Source organism: Aquarana catesbeiana, linkage group LG04 (genome assembly GCF_042186555.1).
Source record: "Aquarana catesbeiana isolate 2022-GZ linkage group LG04, ASM4218655v1, whole genome shotgun sequence".
Classification (NCBI taxonomy): Eukaryota; Metazoa; Chordata; class Amphibia; order Anura; family Ranidae; genus Aquarana; species Aquarana catesbeiana.
In genome coordinates, this window is record NC_133327.1 from 635,119,445 (window position 1) to 635,142,951 (window position 23,507).

Genomic DNA, 23,507 nt, shown 5'->3' on the forward strand with positions numbered 1-23,507 from the left:
TAGCAGAAAGTAAAAAATATTGTAAAAAAAATATTGTAAAACCTTCCCGAGCTGAAGTGGTTAAAGGTAGCTTATACAAGCGCTTTACAAAGAAAATGCAAGAAATACACAGGATAAAACAAGGAAAAATATGACAATTACAGGAAAGCTTGTCTAAAGAAAAACGTTTTTACATTTAATTTGAATGATTCTAGAGGAGATGGCTCTCTGAAGTTCTTTGCAAGTGAAATGAAACATATGTTATATCCTAGAAAGTAGAAAACATTGGGGTTTTTTTCCATAATTTTCTGTCTTTTTTCCTTTATGTAATAAAAAATAAAATAAACAGTGGTGATCAAATACCACTAAAAGAAAGCTCTTTGTGTGAAAAAAATTATCTAAATTTAATTTGCGCACAGTGTTGCATGACCGCACAATCGCCAGTTACAGTAGCACAGTGCTGAATAGCAAAAAATGCCCTGGTCATAAAGGGGGTAAAACCTTCCAGATGTCAAGTGGTTAACAAATGTTACAATAAATATATAATATGTTCACTGAAAACACTCTGTAGTTCCCTTGATGTAAACATAATAATCTTTGTATTTCTGGACTACAAGAGAAGAACACAGTATCGATTTTATTGTATTTGCAGGTTTTGGTGGCTGCATGAAAGATATCCGATTTACACAAGGTGTTGTTGTTAACATTGCATCTGTGTCCAGCACCGCTGTCAGAGTCGATCTGGATGGCTGCCCATCAACTGACAGCTCCGTTAACTGCAGAGGGAATGACTCCATCATAGTCTATAGAGGGGGAGAGGAAACAGCTCGTGATCACAGCCTGCAACCCTTCAAAGGTACAGAAAGGAAATCACTCCTCATCAGCGGCGTCTACAAAATTCTTAATTCCATATTATCAGTAGAGATGTTTAATGTGACTTGGAATATTTTCTAGCTGCCAAAACAATAGTAGATGAACACTCACAAACTAAGAAAATGAATAGAACAATGCATCTATAAGCTAAATGTTATGCGTATTTTATTAATGCGGCCCTGTCATTGGTATGACAACAAAAATGTAATAGACCCACCTTGTAAAAGAATATCTGTTCTTCCAACAGCGGTGAGTAAAATCTTAGTTCTACCCAACAATTCGAAGTGTGTTGAATAGTGTTTCACCTGCTGCTAGCTTTAGTTCCTCCTGCCTCCCTCTACATCTCTGCGAGACATGGCAGTATTCACATACAACAAACCTGTGGCTTTCCTTTCTGACATCTTGTTCTGAAAATGCTGATCCGGTGGATTCAGTGGTGTCTCAGTCTATTGCCCTATATCTGATACTCTCTATTGGATTGGAACTCCAGAGACATGTCTAAACAGCCAGGGAGAGGGAGGGGAACAGTCACTTCTCTGACTCATTCAGTTGTGTTTGTGAATTAAGACTTGAGCTACTGAGCTCTGTAAAAAAAAATGATTTTTTTTTTCTTAGCAAAAAAGCTAAGAATAGAGAGGTGAAATAGGTGAATATGTAACTAAACTCAATCTGTTAGCTGTAAATGTTATAATAAAATATTTGTATCCAATATTTTATATTTATCCTATTAAAATAAAATATATGTAGATTTATATTAACATCTCCATCCTTCTTTACAGAATACTTGTACAGGGTGATTGCATCAAATGAAGGAGGATCCGGAGCTAGCGATTGGATCAGAGGTCGCTCTAAAGCTGCGTGTGAGTATGGCAGATGTAATGTGCATAGACGTAATCTGCCACACCTATGTGAGTGTGTATGAAAAGCAGTGAAAGTAACCAGGTCAGGTCATAGTCTCTGTACATTACTAAAAATCAGCATATTCTAAGGTACATAACAAAAGTACAAGGCACGTCTCAAAAAGTAAAGTGGATGTTATCTTTTGCTGATTTTCTTAAAAAGGTGCTGGGGCTGTCATCTTTATTCTTCCTTTAGTTTTTAAAACGAAATCTGCCCTGTGCCCATGCAGGACCTTTAATATTGATTAGACCCTGGGGAAAACTTTTCTTGCCCCCCCCCCCCTCCATGCAGTTTTGCTCTCCACCTGCTCTGAGACATACAAGAAATAGCAGCTAGACTCAAAATCAGTTTGAATCAGATCAGGCAGCTATTGCGATTGGTTTCCAGAGGTTACAATGTATCATTACCACTCACTGACTGGTTGCTAGAGGTTACAGCACACATTAGGTTTCACTGATTAGTGGCTAGAGGTTACAGCAATGATTTCTGCTTGTTGATTGATTGCTAGAGATTACTGTGGATATGACCTCAGGGGGGCATGATATAGATATCAATGCCGCCGCCCGCCGCTATTTGCACATGAATGCTGCTGCTATTTACATATGAAATTGAACAATTTCATATGTATATGAACGTAAACACGGGGTCTGCAGGTGAGTCATCTGTACACAATAGAGCTGGGCAGCATTAGTAGCAGCACTTCACACTGAGATATTGGGACACAGCACAGGACTAAAACCTCAAGGGATGAGGGAATTTAAACCAGGATAGTTGGTAAGTATGCGGCAGCTGCTTTGGGCCCCACAACAACGACAGGGCCCAGGGCAGCTGCACCTTTTGCCCTGCCTTAAAAACGGCCCTGTGCCCTTGTAGGCCTAATCAACAGATTAATTCTAACCGCCTCTCATTCTGGAACGATGTCATATGACGTTGCCCCAGTCTCACCGCTCTGGCACGCTCGCGGGTGCGTGCAGAGCTGCGATCACAGGCACCCCAATCTCGGTAAAGAGCCTATGACACGGCTCTTTAACCATGTGATCAGCTGTGTCCAATCAAATACCATCAAAAGATTAAATGCCACCAAAAGAAAGCTCTATTTGTGTGAAAAAATGATTACAATGTTATTGGGGTACAGCGTTGCATGACCGCACAATTATCATTCAAAGTGTGACAGTGCTGAAAGCCAAAATTGGCCTGGGCAGAAAGGGGGTAAAAGTGCCCAGTATTGTGCCCACAATTTTTAAGCAAAACACACCTTTCAATTCTATAAATTGCATTATTATATGCATGCCAAGTAGCTTGCATTGACTGCAATGCATTTCAACAAAATTTCAGGGAAATTAAAACAGTTTCACTCATCCCATTGATATTACTTGTAGATCTGAGTTGCTATTTGTTTACCACTTCAGTTCTTTCACCTGTACACACCTATGGACTAGAGCATTTTTTTTTACAATTTTGCTATAGGCCGATTTATCCTGTAATAACTTTGTCATTTCATAATATAACAAAGTAAATTACCACAACTTATTTTTAAGACAAACAACGCTTTTTTTGGATGATATTGTCTTTTAAATTGCATGATTTTATGCAATCCATAAACAATAGACATAAGAGAACAAACAAATAAATATATTTGAGAGTAAGTAAAAAATTACATATATATATATATATATATATATATATATATATATATATATATATATATATATATATATATATATATATATATATATATATTATAAAGTTACATAGTTACATAGTAGGTGAGGTTGAAAAAAGACACAAGTCCATCAAGTCCAACCTATGTGTGTGATTATATGTCAGTATTACAGTGTATATCCCTGTATGTTGCGGTCGTTCAGGTGCTTATCTAATAGTTTTTTGAAACTATCAATGCCCCCCCTGAAACCACCACCTGTGGAAGGGAATTCCACATCCTGGCCGCTCTTAGAGTAAAGAACCCTCTACGCAGTTTAAGGTTAAACCTCTTTTCTTCTAATTTTGATGAGTGGCCACGTGTCTTATTAAACTCCCTTTTGCTGAAAAGTTTCATCCTTATTATAGGGTCACCAGTATGGTATTTTGAAATCATATCCCCTCTCAAGCGTCTCTTCTCCAGAGAGAATAAGTTCAGTGCTCATAACCTTTCTTTATAACTAATGTCCTCCAGTCCCTTTATTAGTTTTGTTGACCTTCTCTGTACTCACTCCATTTCCAGGACATACTCCCTAAGGACTGATGCCCAGAACTGGACAGCATACTCCAGGTGCGGCGGACCAGAGTCTTGTAGAGAGAATCATCGCTTTATCTCTTGAGTTAATCCCCTTTTTAATGCATGCCAATCCTGAGCCTATCATCTACTAGGACCCCCAGGTCCTTTTTCATCCTTGATTCCCCCCAGAGGTTCTCCCCCCAGTGAGTAGATTGCATTCATATTTTTGCCCCCCAAATGCATTATTTTACATTTTTCCACATTAAACCTCATTTGCCATGTAGTTGCCCACCCCATTAATTTGTTAAGATCTTCTTGCAAGGTTACCACATCCTGCGGAGAAATTATTGCCATGCTTAGCTTAGTATCATCTGCAAATACAGAGATTGAACTGTTTACCCCATCCTCCAGGTCGTTTATGAACAAATTAAATAGGATTGGTCCCAGGACAGAACCCTCGGGGACCCCACTTTCCACCCCTGACCATTCCGAGTACTCCTCATTTATCACCACCCTCTGAACTCGCACTTGTAGCCAGTTTTCAATCCATGTAATCACCCTATGGTCCATGGCAACGGACCTTACTTTGTACAGTTAACATTTATGGGGAACTGTATCAAATGCTTTTGCAAAATCCAAATACAATTTGTCTATGGGTCTTCCTTTATCTAGATGGCAGCTCACGTCCTCATAGAAGATTAATAGATTGGTTTGGCAAGAACGATTCTTCATGAATCCATGCTGATTACTGCTAATGATACAGTTTTCATTACTAAAATCTTGTATATAGTCCCTTATCATCCCCTCCAAGAGCTTGCATACTATTAATGTTAGGCTAACTGTTCTGTAATTCCCAGGGATGTATTTTGGCCCTTTTTTTAAATATTGGTACTACATTGGCTTTTCTCCAATCAGCTGGTACCATTCCAGTCAGTAGACTGTCAGTAAAAATTATGTAGGAACAATCTTCTGGCAATTACTTGACTGAGTTCCCTAAGGACCCTTGGGTGCAAGCCATCTGGTACTGGTGACTTATTAATGTTAAGTTTTTCAAGTCTATTTCTAATCCTGTCCTCTGTTAGCCTTGTAGGTGCTTCCTGTGACACGTCATGAGGATAAACACTGCAGTTTTGGTTACTGAAGTCCCCCAATTCCCTTGTGAAGACTGAGAAGAATAAATTCAATACCTTTGCCATCTCATCATCCTTTGTAACCAGATTCCCTTCCTCATTCTTTATGGGGCCAACATGGTCTGTCCTCCCTCTTTTTTACTGTTTATATACTTAAAGAATTCATTGCGATTTTTTTTGCTCTCCTCCGCCCTAATTGCTCCCTTACATTTCTTGTTGCATTCTTTGTAAAGTTTGAATGCTGATGATGATCCCTCAGCCTTGTATTTTTTGAAGGCCTTCTCCTTTGCTTTTATATGCATTTTTACATTGGAGTTAAATCACCCAGGACTTTTATTTGCTCTTTTAAATTTATTTCCCAATGGGATGCACTGGCTAATGCCCTTATTTAATATGCTCTTAAAGCAAACCCATCTCTCTTCCCTGTTCTTTGTTCTTTCTTTTAATATCTTCTAGCAAGGTTCGTAGTTTAGGGAAGTTGGCTCTTGGAAATTTAGTGTCTTTGTATTCCCCTTATGTGTCCTATTTATACTAACGCTAATTGACCTGTGATCGCTGTTTCCTAAATTGCTCCGTATTTCCATATCCGTGGTCAGGTCTGTATTGTTGATAATCAGTAGGTCTAGTAACGCTTTGTTTCTAGTTGTTGTGTCTACCATCTGACCCATGAAATTGTCCTGCAAGACATTTAGGAACTGGCGAGCCTTAGATGAATGCGTGGTTTCTTCCGCCCAGTCTATGTCTGGATAATTTAAATCCCCTATTTTGATGACACTTCCCATTCTTGCTGCTAATCCTCCCCTTCCTCCCTCAGGTTAGGGGGCCTATAGCATACTCCCAGTATTACTTTCCCCTTAGTTTCATCCCTTTGGAGCTCTACCCATAAGGATTCCACCTCCTCCCTAGCTCCCTTAATGATGTCATCTCTCACATTCACGTTATTCTTGATATACAGACATTCCCCTCCTTGTTTTTTACTCTCTCTATCCCTGCGATAAAGGGAATACCCTTGAATGGTTGCCAACCAATCGTGAGAGCTGTTGAACCAAGTCTCTGAAATTCCAACAAAATCTAATCCTCCTCATACAACAGTATCTCTAGTTCACCCATCTTGTCCGCCAGGCTCCTGGCATTGGTGAACATGCCACATAGTTTGGACCGGTCGCAAACTGTCTTCTTATTGGGTGTTCTGGGGTTGCAAATAGGACTTGTTACTATACTTACCTCGGGTTCATGTGCTTTAGTCAACCTACCATTAATGTCCCAATACTACCCTCTGGAATATGTTCCGCACTGACTATCTCTACCCCTGGACCCTCCCCCTGTCACCTAGTTTAAAAGCCCCTCTAAATTTTCAGCCATGTTCACTCCCAGCAGATCTGCACCCTCCTCATTTAGGTGCAGTACGTCCCTTCTATAGAGCTAGTGACCGACTGAGAAGTCGGCCCAGTTCTCCAGAAACCCAAACCCCTCCTTACTACACTAGCTCCTCAGCCACTTGTTTACTTCCCTAATCTCCCCCTGCCTTTCTGGTGTGGCTCGAGGTACCGGTAGTATTTCTGAGAATACTACCTTGGAGGTCCTTTTCCTCAATTTAGCTCCTAAGTCCCTAAAATCGTTCTTTAGAACACTCCATCTTCCTCTGACTTTGTCATTGGTACCAACATGCACCATGACAGCCGGGTCTTCCCAGCCCCTCCCAGTAATCTGTCCACTAGATCCGTGATGTGCCAAACCCGAGCGCTCGGTAGACAGCATACAATTTGGCGCTTCAGGTCTTTGTCACAGATTGCCCTCTCTGTCCTTCTAAGAATTGAGTCCCCTACCACTAGAATCTGTCATTTCCTTTCTCACTGGAGGAGTTCTTCCCCTGGCAGCTAGGGGAGTCCCTCAGTTCCAGCAGTGCTGGTCCCTGACTGGTTTCACCAATGTCACTCAACTGGACATACTTATTGGGATGTTCCAGCTCTGAATCGGCATCCCTGGCACTTTCCCCTCTACCCTTCCTGACTGTCACCCATCTACTCTTTTCTAGTGCCTGCACCTCTTTGTCTCCACATGCCTCTGTGCCGGCCCCTGCCGGGTACGTTCCCAGCTCTCCTTTAGTATTCATACCCCTTGAAATTTTCCACATTTTGTCATGTTACAACCAAAAACGTAAATATATTTTATTGGGAATGTATGTGATAGACCAACACAAACTGGCACATAATTGTGAAGTGGAAGGAAAATGATAAATGGTTTTCAACATTTTTTACAAATAAATATCCAAAAAGTGTGGAGTGCATTTGTATTCAGCCCCCCAATACTTCAATACTTTGTAGAATCACCTTTCGCTGCAATTACAGCTGCAAGTCTTTTTGGGGATGTCTCTACCAGCTTTGCACATCTAGAGAGTAAAATTGTTGCCCATTCTTCTTTGCAAAATAGCTCAAACTCTGTCAGATTGGATGGAGAGCGTCCGTGAACAGCAAAATTTCAGGTCTTGCCACAGATTCTCAATTGGATTTAGGCCTGGACTTTGACTGGGCCATTCTAACACATGAATATGCTTTGATCTAAACCATTCCATTGTAGCTCTGGCTGTATGTTAAGGGTTGTTGTCCTGCTAGAAGGTTAACCTCCGCCCCAGTCTCAAGTCTTTTGCAGACTCTAACAGGTTTTCTTCTAAGATTGCCCTATATATACACAGTGCCTTGAAAAAGTATTCATACCCCTTGACATTTTCCACATTTTGTCAAGTTACAACCAAAAACGTAAATGTATTTTATTGGGATTTTATGTGATAGACCAACACAAAATGGCACATAATTGTGAAGTGGAAGGAAAATGATAAATGGTTTTCAATATTTTTTACAAATACAGTATCTCACAAAAGTGAGTACACCCCTCACATTTTTGTTAATAATTTATTACATATTTTCATGTGACAACACTAAAGAAAGGACACTTTGCTACAATGTAAAGTAGTGCTTGTATAGCTTGTATAACAGTGTAAATTTGCTGTCCCCTCAAAATAACTCAACACAGTCATTAATCTCTAAATCGCTGGCAACTAAAGTGAGTACACCCCAAAGTGAACATGTCCAAATTGGGCCCAAAGTGTCAATATTTTGTGTGGCCACTATTATTTTCCAGCACTGCCTTAACCCACTTGGGCTTGGAGTTCACCAGAGCTTCACAGGTTGCCACTGGAGTCCTCTTCCACTCCTCTATGATGACATCACAGGGCTGGTGGATGTTAGAGACCTTGCACTCCTCCCCCTTCCATTTGAAGATGCCCCACAGATGCTCAATAGGGTTTAGGTCTGGAGACATGCTTGACCAGTCCATCACCTTTACCCTCAGCTTCTTTAGCAAGGCAGTGGTCGTCTTGGAGGTGTGTTTGGGGTCGTTATCATGTTGAAATATTGCCCTGCGGCCCAGTTTCCAAAGGGAGGGGATTATGCTCTGCTTCAGTAAGTGACAGTACATGTTGACATTCATAGTTCCCTCAATGAACTGTAGCTCCCCAGTGCCAGCAGCACTCATGCAGCCCCAGACCATGACACTCCCTCCACCATGCTTGACTGTAGGCAAGACACACTTGTCTTTGTACTCTTCACCTGGTTGCCGCCACACACGCTTGACACCATCTGAACCAAATACGTTTATCTTGGTCTCATGAGACCACAGGATATGGTTCCAGTAAGCCATATCCTTAGTCTGCTTATCTTCAGCAAACTGTTTACGGGCTTTCTTGTGCATCATCTTTAGAAGAGGCTTCCTTCTGGGACGACAGCCATGCAGACCAATTTGATGCAGTGTGCGGCGTGTGGTCTGAGCACTGACAGGCTGACCCCCCATCCCTTCAACCTCTGTAGCAATGCTGGCTGTACTCATACATCTATTTCCCAAAGACAACCTCTGGATATGATGCTGAGCACGTGCATTTAACTTCTTTGGTTGACCATGGCCAGGCCTGTTCTTAGTTGTCCTGTTAAACCACTGTATGGTCTTGGCCACTGTGCTGCATCTTAGTTTCAGGGTCTTGGAAATCTTCTTATAGCCTAGGCCATCTTTATGTAGAGCAATAATTCTTTTTTTCAGATCCTCAGAGAGTTCTTTGTCATGAGGTGCCATGTTGAACTTCCAGTGACCAGTATGAGAGAGTGAGAGCGATAACACCAAATTTACCACACCTGCTCCCCATTCACACATGAGACCGTTGTAACAATAATGAGTCACATATCACCGGGGAGGGAAAATGGCTAATTGGGCCCAATTTGGACATTTTTACTTAGGGGTGTACTCACTTTTGTTGCCAGCCATTTAGACATTAATGGCTGTGTGCTGAATTATTTTGAGGGGACAGCAAATGTACACTGTTATATAAGCTGTACACTCACTACTTTACATTGTAGCAAAGTTTCATTTCTTCAGTGTTGTCGCATAAAAAAATATAATAATACATTTACAAAAATTTGAGGGGTGTACTCACTTTTGTGAGATACTGTAACTATCTGAAAAGTGTGGCATACATTTGCATTCAACCCCCTTTACTCTGATACTCCTAACTAAAATCTAGTGGAACCAATTGCTTTCAGAAGTCACCTAATTAGTAAATAGAGTCCACCTTTGTGTAATATAAAGGGGTTGTAAACCTTTGTGTTTTTTCACCTTAATGCATCCTATGCATTATGGTGAAAAAAACACCTGTCAGTGACCAACCCCCCAGCCCCCCCATTTTACATACCTGAACCCTCGAACTTGACCCGGTGGGGATGCGCTGTCTCTCTGCCTGGGGTTCTCGGCTCTTGATTGGATAGATTGACAGCAGCACAGCCATTGGCTCCTGCTGCTGTCAATCAAATCCAATGACACGAGTGCCGGGTGGCGGGGCCGAGTCCTGCATTTGGCGTCTATGGACGCCGAATGCTGGACTCGGGAGCGCGCCCGCAAGGTAACCCTCCTGAGGAAGCGCTTCTCCAAGGGGGTTATCAGATGTGGGGAGGAGCCGTGAGAGCCGCCGGTGGACTCCAGAAGAGGTTGTTCAGGGCCATTCTGTGCAAAATGAGCTGCACAGTGGAGGTAAGAATGATATGTTTTTTTTTTCGTTTTTTTTTTTTTATTATTTACCTTTACAATCACTTTAATCTCAGTATAAATACAGCTGTTTTGTGAAGTCCTCATAGCTTTGTTATAGAATCTTAGTGAACAAACAGCATCGTGAAGACCAAGGAACACACCAGACAGGTCAGGGATAAAGTTGTGGAGAAGCATAAAGCCGGGTTAGGTCATAAAAAAATATCCTGAGCTTTGAACATCTCACGAAGCACTCTTCAATCAATCATCCAAAATGGAAAGAGTATGGCACAACTGCAAACCTACCAAGACATGGCCGTCCACCTAAACTGACAGGCCGGGCAAGGAGAGCATTAATCAGAGAAGCAGCCAAGAGGCCCATGGTAACTCTGGAGGAGCTGCAGAGATCCACAGCTCAGGTGGAAGAATCTGTTCACAGGACAACTATTAGTCATGTACTCCACAAATCTGCCTTTTATGGAAGAATGGCAAGAAGAAACCCATTGTTAAAAGAAAGCCATGAAATGTCCCATTTGCAATTTGTGAGAAACCATGTGGGGAGGGGGACACTGCAAACATGTGGAAGAAGGTGCTCTGGTCAGATAAGAACAAAATTGAACTTTTTGGCCTAAAACCAAAACGCTATGTGTGGGGGAAAATTAACACTGCACAGCAACCTGAACACATCATCCCCACAGTGAAACATGGTGGTGGCAGCATCATGTTGTGGGGATGCTGTTCTTCAGCAGGGACAGGGAAGCTGGTCAGAGTTAACGGGAAGATGGATGGAGCCAAATACAAGGCAATCTTAGAAGAAAACCTGTTGACGTCTGCAAAAGACTTGAGACTGGGGCGGAGGTTCACCTTCCAGCAGGACAACGACCCTAAACATACAGCCAGAGCTACAATGGAATGGTTTAGATCAAAGCATATTTACGTGTTAGAATGGCCCAGTCAAAGTCCAGACCTAAATCCAATTGAGAATCTGTGGCAAGACCTGAAAATTGCTGTTCACAGACACTCTCCATCCAACCTGACAGAGCTTGAATTGTTTTGCAAAGAAGAATGGGAAAAAATGTAATTCTCTAGATGTGCAAAGCTGGTAGAAACATACTCAAAAATACTTGCAGCTGTAATTCCAGTGAAAGGTGGTTCTACAAAGTATTAACTTAGGGGGGCTGAATATAAACGCACTCACACTTTTCGGATATTTAATTGTAAAAAATGTTGAAAACCAGAAAACCGGTTATCATTTTCCTTCCATGTCACAATTATGTGCCACTTTGTGTTGCTCTATCACATAAAACCCCCAAAAAATACTTTTACGTTTTCGGTTGTAACATCTTAGTGACAAAATTTGGAAAATTTCAAAGGGTATGAATACTTTTTCAAGGCACTGTGTGTATATGTATATATATATATATATATATATATATATATATATATATATATATATATATATATATATATATATATATATATATATATATATATACAGTTAATGTTCAGAAAAGGTTTGCTTTTTTACTCTTTAATATGTGCTGTTCATACATTTCAGCTCCTTAGTACTTTTTTTTATCATTTTTATCTAGCTGCACAAACTTGGCTAATGAATTGGGAGAACACCCAATGAGATCATAATAAATGTAAAGTTTCCTGGAAGAGTTTTGAACAAATACCAGAAAGACAGAAAGGAAATTCTTATTAAAGTGTTCCGCCGAAAAAAAAAATTAAAAGTCAACAGCTACAAATACTGCAGCTGCTGACTTTTAAGATAAGGACACTTACCTGTCCAGGGTGCCCGCAATGTCCTCACCCGAAGCCGATCTGTCCCTCGGCTCAGGGTGCAGGCGCCGGCATCTTCAGTAAGGGAATCAGGAAGTGAAGCCTTGTGGCTTCACAGCCTGGTTCCCTACTGCGCATTCGCGAGTCGCGCTGCACGTTCTGAATGGTCCCTGCTGTCTTCTGGGACTTGTGTGTCTCTCAAAAGACAGCGGGGGGATTGAGGAGGGGCCGGACATGGCATAGTTCGCCACGGATTCTGTGGCGCTCTTTCGCCGGAAGTGGGAGCAAATACCTGTATTAGACAAGTATCTGCTCCCCCCTGCAAGGTGCCAAATGTGACACCGGAGGGGGAGGGGGGCCGGATCAGCAGAAGTTACATTTCTGGGTGAAACTCATCTTTAATGGTAGGTAGAGCAATGATAAAATATAAATTGAGATTAATTTCTATTGGTTGTTCAGAGTTCCAGCACAGTATAGCTACACTTCTCACTGCCTTATTGAATTAGGCCGGCCATAGGCTTTGCAAATGTATTTTCTGCAACCACAAGTGACAGGAAAGAAATTGACACAATACCCACATCAACAAAGAAAGTTTAGATGCGGCAATCCTTACAACTAAGCCATTGACTTCTCCTGGCGGAGGGGGGGCAGGGGAAGCCGTCCCCGCTGGGAGAAGATAGTGATTATTGCTTGCGGCTATAGCAGCCGCAAGCAATAATCGCAAGTAAAATCCGTCAGGCTGTTTGTACCCAAGTTAATCGATCGATCGACTTGGTACGTTCAGCCTGCCCATGCACAGTGGTTCCTGCTGAACTGGCCAAGATTAAAAGCGTCTATGACCGGCCTAAGCCTGAGTGTAAATTAACCACAGACTGCTCATCCATGATCTTGCCAGAAATACTTTGGGCTTTCCTCCACCACCCCTTATAAAACACTTTCTACGGAGACCTTTCACATTGTATTGTGATATCTAATAAATACTTAAAGGTTATATGAAATTGATGGCTTTTTTTCTATTAGCAAATGGCGGGATATACCATTCTCAGTTCATCTTCCCTTTAAACATCTTCATTTTCTATACTTTTTTTTTTTTTCCTGCGTTGATTAAAAATGAATTCTATGTGAAGGGCTTGAATAAGAGATTAAACTAAATTTGAGGTTGCAAACTCATTAATGTATCCATATTTCTCATGTTCCATGCCTTGACTCTGCTGTTTAATTGGATTTAAAGACATTCAATACATGAAAAATGAAACTTGGAAGATCAACAATAGCTCGTTTCGCACGCTTTTGTGTTTTGATACGCTCAAAATACGAACGTGTCAGATGTGTTTAGAAAGTGTAATATATAGCTAATTATTTTAGAGTTCAACCATTGCTATGTTTGTAAATATGTGAGACTGGATCAGGGGCCTTTTCAGTATTTTGTAGTGCATTACCGTATGTACATTAACATGCGGTATATCACGGGTTTAACATGCTTTGCCATAAGACAACCCATTTACCTTGAACAAAATGCCATCATCCAATTTGCAGGTTTTAATGGAGCTGTAGCATTTTATTTACACAGCCAACATGCAAATTGTTTACATTTGTGCATGAATGCTGGTCAGGGGACACACTGGGCACCTTTGCTGCCATTGTGCTATGTGCTGGGTGTCCAATGTGCCCCTGTGGCTTTAACCTCCCTGGCGGTATGATTACTTCAGATTTTAGGTGCTGAAAGTGGTACAATTATTTTGCACAGAAATTTGGCGTTTTATATTATAGGCCTGTAATTCTTAGGAATAATTCACTTAAATCTGTCCAAAACAGAGTCTAGTAGACATCCCGGGTATCATAAAGTATGAAACATGAAATAAAAAATTATAATATAATAAATAACTATAAATAATTAAACCAAATAATAATATAATAATAATAAAAATTATTCAATAATGTAATCAAATCAAAAACACTGAAATTCGCTCAGTTGCAGAATTGTCGCTTTCGTTACTTTTAGTGTTTGGTGGCGGATTTCCCCACAAATCACTATCACTCAATTTTGCGAGTGATTCTAATTTATTATCTCTGTTTTCTAGCTGGTCTAAAACCACTTTTGATGTAAAGGGACAGTTTTGGTTGCTATGGACAATCTCCAGTTTCCAGGCAGAAAGAATAGTTTTTATAATATCAAACTGCATGCAGGACACTGGGCAGACCACTAGGGACAAAGGGGATGTGTAATTATTTGATACAGTACTGTAATCTGTAAGATTACAGTATACTGTATCTGTACTGTGTTTTTCAATTTTTGAATTTGCCTCCGAACTCCGTCCCCGTGCGTCACAACGCTCGCAGAGAACAGAGCTCAGCACTGTGAATCGAGCAAGACAAGGCGGCTCGCCGATCACAGCGGGGAGACATCGCAGGATCCTGGGGACAAGGTAAGTAAACTCTACATGGATCCTGCGATGCGATCCCGAGTCTGGCTCAGGGATACCGCTTTTGGTATTGAAAATCCACCCCGAGCCAGACTCGGGAATACTGCCAGGGGGGTTAAGGAGGATTGGGCTACCTCTAGGCCCACCTGCCCCTTATCTATCCATTAGAATGTATGTGCTTCCATTGTGGAGACCCTTATAAATTTAGAAGGTTAGGACTGCAAGCGATACAGGGTGTCGTGAAGAGGCCTTGCAGTTTACGCATGTATTTGCAAATGCGTGCTAACTAAACCCCTGTTTTTAACAAGACCAGAGCTTTATTTAACCTCTTCAGCCCCGGAAGGTTTTAGCCCCTTCATGAGCAGGCCATTTTTGGTGATATGGCATTACTTTTATGCTTCTTTCACACTGAGGCGCTTTACAGGCGTTTTAGCGCTAAAAATAGCACCCACAAAGCGCTTGTAAAGCGCCTCTCCTGTCACTGTAGTGTGAAAGCCCGAGTCCTTTCACACTGGAGGAGTGCAATTTCGGAACGTTAAAAAAAAGTCCTGAAAGCAGCACCTTTGAGGCGCTTTAGGAGCGGTGTATACACCACTCCTAATGCTGCGTACACACGGGTGGACTTTTCGAGCGGACTGGTCCGACGGACTTTCTGACGGACTTGCCTACACACGATCACACCAAAGTCCGACGGATTTGTACGTGATGACGTACGACCGGACTAAAATAAGGAAGTTGATAGCCAGTAGCCAATAGCTGCCCTAGCATGGGTTTTCGAGCAGACGAGTGGATTTTTCGACCGGACTCGAGTCCGTTGGAAAGATTTGAAACATGTTCCAAATCTAAAGTCCGTCAGATTTTCAACTGAAATAGTGCGCTGCAGGTCCGATGAAGCCCACACATGGTCGAATTTTCGGCCGGACTCGGTCCGTCGGACCAGTCCAGTCGAAAAGTCAGCTCGTGTGTACGCGGCATAAAGCGCCCCTGTACATTAAAATGAATGGGCAGTGCTGCCGAAGCGCCTCGGCAGCGGCGGTTTGCGGGCGCTTTTAACCCTTTCTTTGGCTGCTAGTGGGGGTTAAAAGCTCCCCTCTAGCAGCCGAAAAGCGCTCCTAAAACGACGGTAAAGCGCTGCTAAAACTAGTAGCGCTTTACCGCCAACGCCCCCCGCCCCTGGCCTAGTGTGAAAGTAGCCTAACTGATAATTGCATGGTCGTGCAACGCTGTACCCAAATAAATAGGGTGGCACGACCACGCAATTGTCAATTAAAGTAATGCAGTGCCGTATCGCAAAAAGTGGCCTGGTCATTAAGGGGATAAAACCTTCCAGGGCTAAACTGGTTAAAGTGATTCTAAAGGTTCATTGTTTTTTCCACAAATAGAGCTTTCTTTTGGTGGTATTTGATCAACACTGTGTTTTTTTTTTTTTTGTTTTTTTTTTCTGCTATAAACAATAAAAGACCGACAGTTTTGAAAAAAAAACAATATTTTTTACTTTCTGCTATAAAACATATCCAATAAAAATTTTTTTTTTAAATCTAATTTTATTATCAATTTAGGCCAATATGTATGCTGCTACATATTTTTGCTAACAAAAAAAAAATCGGAACTAGCGTATATTGATTGGTTTGCGCAAAAGTTATAGTGTCTACAAACTATGGGAGATTTTTTTAATTAATTAATTAATTTATTATTATTTATTATATTATAATTATTTTTTTTTTTTTACTAGTAATGGCGGCAATCAGTGACTTATAGCGGGACTGCCATATTGCGGCATTCGGGACACTTTTGACACTAATATGGTGACTGTACTAATGACATTGGCTGGGAAGGGGTCAACATCAGGGGCACTCAAAGGGTTAATTGTGTGTCTAACCAGTGTTTTTTCACTGTGTAGGAGGTGCTTTTGCTAGGGCAAGGCATTGATCCATGTTCCTGTTTTGCAGAGATATAGCATCGATGCCTTCCCTACTGACAGAACGGCGATCTGCCTTGTTTACATAGGCATTCTGGCTCTCTGCCTAATGATCGGCAGGTGCATACGGACATCTAGTCTGTGGTACCAGCAGATCAGCTCCCGCTGTGTCAGCAGGTGCAGGTCGCCGGCAGCCCCAAACCTGGAAGTGTCGGATCACGTATCAGGTACGTGATCCTGTGCAGAGCGGCCATCCTGCCACAGTATATGTATGATGAGCGGTCATAAAGTGGTTAAAGCAAAATAATTGCTGTGTGCTAAAACGCATATGCATTGTTGTGCTCTAGCTAGGTGGCACTGAAACGCATTGCACCTAGTTTCATGTTTTACTATGTGTTGCAATAGTGGGTGGTAAACACAAAATTCACCAACCTAAAAGTTAGACAATAGTATATAAAAATCAAATATTTAAAAAAAAAAATCCTTTTTATAAACTATTTTATGTACTTGCAGTGTGCCTCTAAATTTACTAAGAAATTAGATTTTTTTCTGGAAGAGCCATTTCTCCAGCAAGCCCCCCCCCCTCCTTGCATGTCATAGCCCTCTCCTCTTCTAGGAGTGTTATATTATTCTCTGTACTGGCCCAGCTCATCTGCCCTTCATCTCCCATTATAGTAATATACTGTATGTAGGAGTGAAGGGGGATACTATAGAGCAGCCTTTCTCAACCTTTTCAACACAGAGGAACCCTTGAAATAGTTCTCTGGTTTTGGGGAACCACTGCTAAAAATTAGAAATCTACAACTCATGATACATCAGTGTGATGGTCAGTGCGAAGAATGGTCCTTACACCTGTGGCATTGGGTAGAATTACCTCCTTACAGATAACTAAAAAGATCAATGATGTGAGTGGGAACTTAACTGAGAGGCAGAAATTGTCCAATGCTGAAGGAACCCCTAGCAACCTCTGGAGGAACCCTGGTTGAGAATCACTGCTATAGAGTGTCACTTGAGTAAAAGATCTGAGTCTACAGGGCTACTAACATCACATCCTAGATGGTGGCACCCAGCAGTCTCAGGGTTTTTGGATGTCTACGCAAGGGAGGATTTTAGAGGTAAATAGCATGCATAAAATATGATAAATACACTTATGAGAAACTGCTGTTGAAATGAATGATCTGGCAACAGGGTCTCTTTAACATGAGGATTGGGTCCTTTATTCCAGATATATGACTTCCAAATCTCATTAACCACTTAAAGACCGCCTACCGCATATATACTGCAGTAGGGCGGCTCCTTTGTGTGAAATCACATACCGCGCGCCCATTGGAAAGAGTGGGAGCCAATCAGCGGGTCTGGCGGACCCGATGTCTGGCAGCCACCCGCGATCGTTTCCCAAAGAGGCAGAATGGTGATCTACCTATGTAAACAAGGCAGATTGCCGTTCTGACAGGGGAGAACAGAGAGATCTTCTGTTCTTGCTGAGCATGAACACGGATCTCTGTGTTCACCCAGTCATTCCATCCCCCACACAGTAAGCTAGCATCTCCTTGGGACACACTTAACCCTTTGATTTCCCCTGATGTTATCCCCTTCCCTGCCAGTGTCATTAGTACAGTAACCGTGTATATTTTTAGCACTGATCACTGTAAAAATGTCACTGGTTCCCAAAAAAGTGTCAAAAATGTCAGTTAGGTGTCTGATTTGTCCGCCGCAATGTCACAGTCCCGCTAAAAATCACTAATCGCCGCCATTACAGGTAAAATAAAAAAACAAATAAAAATGCCATAAAAATATACCCTATTTTGTAGAGACTATAACTTTTGCGCAAACCAATCAATATAGGCTTATTGGGATTTGTGTTACCAAAAATATGTAGCAGTATACATATTGGCCTAACTGACGCAGAAATTTAATTTTTTCATTTTTTTTATTGGGTATGTTTTATAGCAGAATGTAATAAATATATATATATTTTTTTTTCAAAATTGTCGCTTTTTTTTGTTTATAGCGCAAAAAATAAAAACCACAGAGGTGATCAAATACCACCAAAAGAAAGTTCTATTTGTGGACAAAGAAGACATTAATTTTGTTTGGATACAGCGTTGCACGACCGCGCAATTGTCAGTTAAAATAACACAGTGCTGAATCGCAAAAAAAAAAATGGCCTGTCATTAAGGGGATAAAACCTTCTGGGGCTGAAGTGGTTAAAGTGATTCAAAGGGCTCAATTTTTTTTCTTTTTTTAATAATAAGCATATTATACCTCCTTGCTCTGTGCAATTATTTTGCAAAGAGCAGTCCCAAACCTCCTCTTCTGGGATCCCCCACCGGTGTTCATGCCTCCTCCCCCCTCCTGAGAGCTTCATTGCAAGCCGCTTGCTATGGGGCAATCGTATGGGCTGACTCCAGAGTTGGGCTTTGTGTGTCTTTTGACACACACAGCATGGCTTTTCCCGTTCACCCCTCCCTTCTCACTCGATTTTATTGAAAGCAGCAGGAAACAATGACTCCCAATGCTGCCTCCATGTCCATTGAGGAGACAAAGAGAGCAGTGCTGGATCAAGATTGGGGTTCAGGTAAGTATTTAGGGAGGCTGGGGGGAGCTGATCACAGAAGGGTTTTTTACCCTAATGCAGAAAATGCATTAAGGAAAAACACCTGTCTTAACAACAGCTTTAAACTTGGATGAATATAACTGTCACCTTTTAGAAAATAAGTATAAATATCCTTTTATGTTAGCTTTGTAAATACGGATAAACGTACCCTCGATTCAAGTTTCATGAAACCCAGTGCAGTCTAATTTAGTGTGCTGAACCACATCAATTTGTTCTCATAAAAGGTCCAAATTCTTTTGTTGAGTCATCACTAGATGTAACATTTGTTTGGGAAAAACTCTCTATGAGACAAATGTGTGGGATTTTGTTACTTCACTCTACTCTTGTTACTCTTCACTATTCCAAATTCTAAAATGCTAGTTAGTTGGTCTGTCACACTGATCCAGGGGCTTCAACATTTTTTTGGAGTCAGGGAACTAACGCTTTCAGAAGGACGTTCCGATATTTCCCTGACTATGACTTCTAAATTGTGCATGTGCTTGGAGTCAAAAGTTATCTCGTCTTCATTGCTTAATTTATTTCAGAACTCTGCAAATCTCTTTCAATCAGCTGCCCAAGATTCCAGGTACATGGGTCATACATAGAAAAACTGTTGCACTGATATTGTTAAATGAAAGGTAGCCTGATATACATCTAACCGTGCTTCTAATTTGCTTGACGAATGTCCCAATCTATAGGTAAAACAGTAAAAATAATTTAATGCAAACAAGTGTTTTACAATAGCAATATAATATTGATAGTTTATTCTAAAAATATTCTTACTATGTATGTGTGTCTGTCTTAATTTTTCTGGTATTTTATACCTCCAGTTCCAGTGAATGGGCAAGCTCCCCTAAGAGTTCTCAGTGTAAGCGGACGCAGCGTTGAGGTGACCTGGGACAGTCCAGCTGGGATCAGAGGAGTAATTGAGCGCTACATTTTAAAAGCAATTCCGGAGAACAATCCTAATATATCTACCGCAAGTGTTCAGTTTCACAATACCAGCCACCTCATTGGTAAGTTGTTCTTATTATAAGTTTGATAGGTTTGGCTCAAGCTAAAACTGTTGCGTTGGTTTTGCGTGGACACCAATGAGCTAAATCACCTGGACTGGGCATTAATGGTGAGGAGGTGGAATGGTGCAACAGCACCTTCTTTTTTACTGAGGATCCTGAGGAGCAGCAGACTTCCCACAAAACTGTTGTTACATTTTTACTGTAGCATGATAGGAAGCATTTTGTAGCATTTTGTAAACCTGACTCAGTGGATTGTCCGTTCCCTACTCTCTAACTTGAGACATATTCATTACAGACATCTAAGATTATAAGAGACCTTACACACCCTGGATACCCTCTGCTACATTACTCTCAAGTAGGCTGAGAACCATCCTCATATGAGCCAGCAGGCTTCCCTGAGTCATAGACAAGCTGCTAAACCCATACTCTTCCTCTTAATTATTACAGGTACATATATAGTGCCAACAATTTACACAGTGCTTTACATTAACCACTTAAGGACGGGCCTATTTTTCAGACTCTGTGTTTACAAGTTAAATTTTTTTTTTTTTGATAGAAAACTACTTAGAACCCCCAAACATTTTTTTCCCTAACTCCCTAGAGAATAAAATGGCGTTAGTTGCAATACTTTCTGTCACACCGTATTTGCGCAGTGGTCTTACAAGCGCACTTTTTTTGAAAAAAAAACACTTTTTTGAATTAAAAAATAAGACAACAGTAAAGTTAGCCCATTTTTCTTTATAGTGTGAAAGATAATGTTACACTGAGTAAATTGATACCCAACATGTCACTCTTCAAAATTGCGCCCGCTCGTGGAATGGCTACAAACTTTTACCGTTAAAAATCTCCATAGGCGACGTTTAACAATTTCTACAGGTTACCAGTTTTGAGTTACAGAGGAGGTCTAGGGCTAGAAATATTGCTCTCACTCTAATGCCCTGTACACACGGTCGGATTTTCCGATGGACAATGTCCGATCGGAGCGTGTTGTCGGAAATTCCGACCGTGTGTGGGCGCCATCGGACATTTTCCATCGGATTTTCCGACACACAAAGTTGGACAGCAGGAGATAAAATTTTCCGACAACAAAATCCAATCGCGTCAATTCCGACCGTGTGTGGCCTGTTCCGACGCACAAAGTGCCACGCATGCTCAGAAGAAATTCCGACACGGGACAGCTCGTTCTGGTAAACTTAGCGTTCGTAATGGATACAGCACTTTCGTCACGCTGCAATGTTAAAAATGGTTTAATACAGCGCACTCTCTTCTTCTTTATAATGTGACAAGAATTAAGTCGTTTGCTGCTCATATTCACACACACTTCTCACAAACTTTTATTTGTGTTTTTTTAGTGGGATTCCCTCAATATATTGTTATTAGTTGTCACATCTGACAGTTTTATTTATTTATTTTTTTGGGGGGGGGATTTTCAGCCTTTTTTTTTCTTTAATGTTTGGATTTTTTCCAAGGCTGATCTTTGTTCAATGTTATTTTTATTTTTACTCCAGAATATTTTTGTGTGTGTTTTGTGTGTCAAGTTACCCCAACACCATTGAGATCTTTTATTATTTAATCTCCAGGAGATTGTTTGGTGTTGGTGTCCCTTGTTCATTTCACATTGTATATTTGAAATGTACCTGAATCCTCACAAACCAACTGTCATTTTTGAAGTAAAACACATAGGAGAGTATAATTCAAAACAAAAATCCTTTATTAAGGGATCAGAACCAAACAAAGAGGAAGGCAACACTGGATCAACAGGAGAAATTAGCGAAGCCTGGGACCCCCACGGCAGACATCAATTCTTCAACATCAAAATTGGTGGCCTGAGGAGTCCATATGTAAGGGAGGGCAATCTGGTCCAGAATTCGCAGAGATCCGGATAGTAGCAGATGACATCTGTGTCCCCAGGCTGTGGTACCACAAGAGGCTGCATCTTTTGGCCAACCAGACTGAACCCAGGGCAATCACTGTCTGGTCTTCCTTCCACGCTTCCTTCCGGGCTGTGGCTGTGCAGTTGGAGATGTGGCAGGAGGAGGAGTAGGACCTGGAGGAGGAGGAGGAGGAGGACTGGGAGGACCTGGAGGAAGACTGGGAGGACCTGGAGGAGAGGGAGGAGGAGGAGGAGGACCTGCAGGAGGAGGAGGAGGAGGACCATCCCAAAGCTGTGTGTGAGGTGTAATTTGGCCCCTCATACCTTTCTCCAGAGCCTCTGATATGAGGGCCTCACACATGGCTTTTTGGCCCTCCTCCATCCTCTGCATTTTATATGCTATGAATGCAGCAATGTTCTCCTGCATGGTGTGGGGTGCTCCCAGGACCTCTGTAGCCCTCCAAAAGAATGCTATAGCCGCCTCCTCTAGGGTACTCGTCCTACTGCCACTTTCTGTTTTCAGGTGTGGTGGAGGGACCTTGATATCAGCCAGCCGGCTCGGCCCGGCCACCTCCTGGCTGAGACTTCCCTGTGTATGAAAAAGGGACATGGTTGTAATGTTTTGCATCATCAATCACAATTCTAAATTAGTACTCCCAACTAACATCTAGTTAACATCATTGATTGGACAAGCAGAAATATTTAGAAGAATGCTATACCTGGCTCAATCTGGGCTCCTCCACATGTGGCCTGGAAGGCCCAGGTTGGGCGTCAGAAGCCTCAGCCGGGGGGGAAGGAAGCATGGAAGGAAGACTGGAGAGGGATGGCCTGGGTTCAGTCTGGCCTGCCAGAAAGTGCAGCCTGTCATAGTACAACATCCTGGGGACATAGATGTCATCTGCTGCTCCGGATCTCTGTGAATCCAGGACTTTCTTGCGCTCCCTCAGATATGTGCTCCTCAGGCCACCAATGAAAATCTTTAAATAAGTGATGTCTGCCGTGGGGATAACCTGCTTCACAATTTCACACAATTGCTCCAGTGCTGCCTTCCTCTTTGCTTGGTTCTTGAAATGGGGGTGGGTAATCTCCCACAGACAGGGCAGCTCACTTAGCATATCTATGAATACTGACATGAAGTCATTATCTTTCATTAAGATATCCATGTTCACTGCAAGACACAACACAAGACAAAGCCTAATGTCAGACCAAACTCTCCTAATCTTGTTACAATATAGGCCTCAATCTAGAAGCAGTATAGGCACAAGTTTGGCTCTTACCTTCGTTCTTATGATCGGCGCATCCAATGCTCCTTCCTCCGCTCACAGATCGTACGTAATACGCACGCGTGTTACGCTTTATACACACTGCGCATGCGTGTAACTCCGCCCGCCCCTGACGTTCTTTCTAGTCTATTCCCCGCCCCTTTTCGTTCGGCGCAGTGGGTGAAGAGCACATGGCGGAGTTACAGCAGGTGCGTGCTAATTCTAACAACGAGGAGGAGGAGGAGGAAAGCCCGGATCCAGGCACGTCCCGATCCAGAAGGAGACGTTTTAAGGCCACAAATATGTCGTTTGGGGAGATGTTGGAGATGGTCGACATCATGAAGAAGTCCGACTATGACGGAAAATATGGGCCTTACCCCAACCCCAACATCCGAAAGGCCAAGATCATGGCGAAAGTGGTCAGGAGTCTTGAGAGGAATTTCGGGGTACGACGATCGAAAGATCAGCTCAGG

The 23,507-nt window shown here is 41.9% G+C and overlaps 1 protein-coding gene across 1 annotated transcript in view; it reads left to right on the forward strand.

Moving 5' to 3' along the window:
- Positions 1-23,507, forward strand: part of USH2A (usherin) — a 1,400,924-nt gene that overhangs the window by 632,121 nt on the left and 745,296 nt on the right. Inside the window, exons 29-31 of the mRNA XM_073628975.1 lie at positions 632-835; positions 1,632-1,712; positions 19,714-19,899. Coding sequence (XP_073485076.1) covers positions 632-835; positions 1,632-1,712; positions 19,714-19,899 — 471 coding nt within the window. The remainder of the gene's footprint in view (positions 1-631; positions 836-1,631; positions 1,713-19,713; positions 19,900-23,507) is intronic.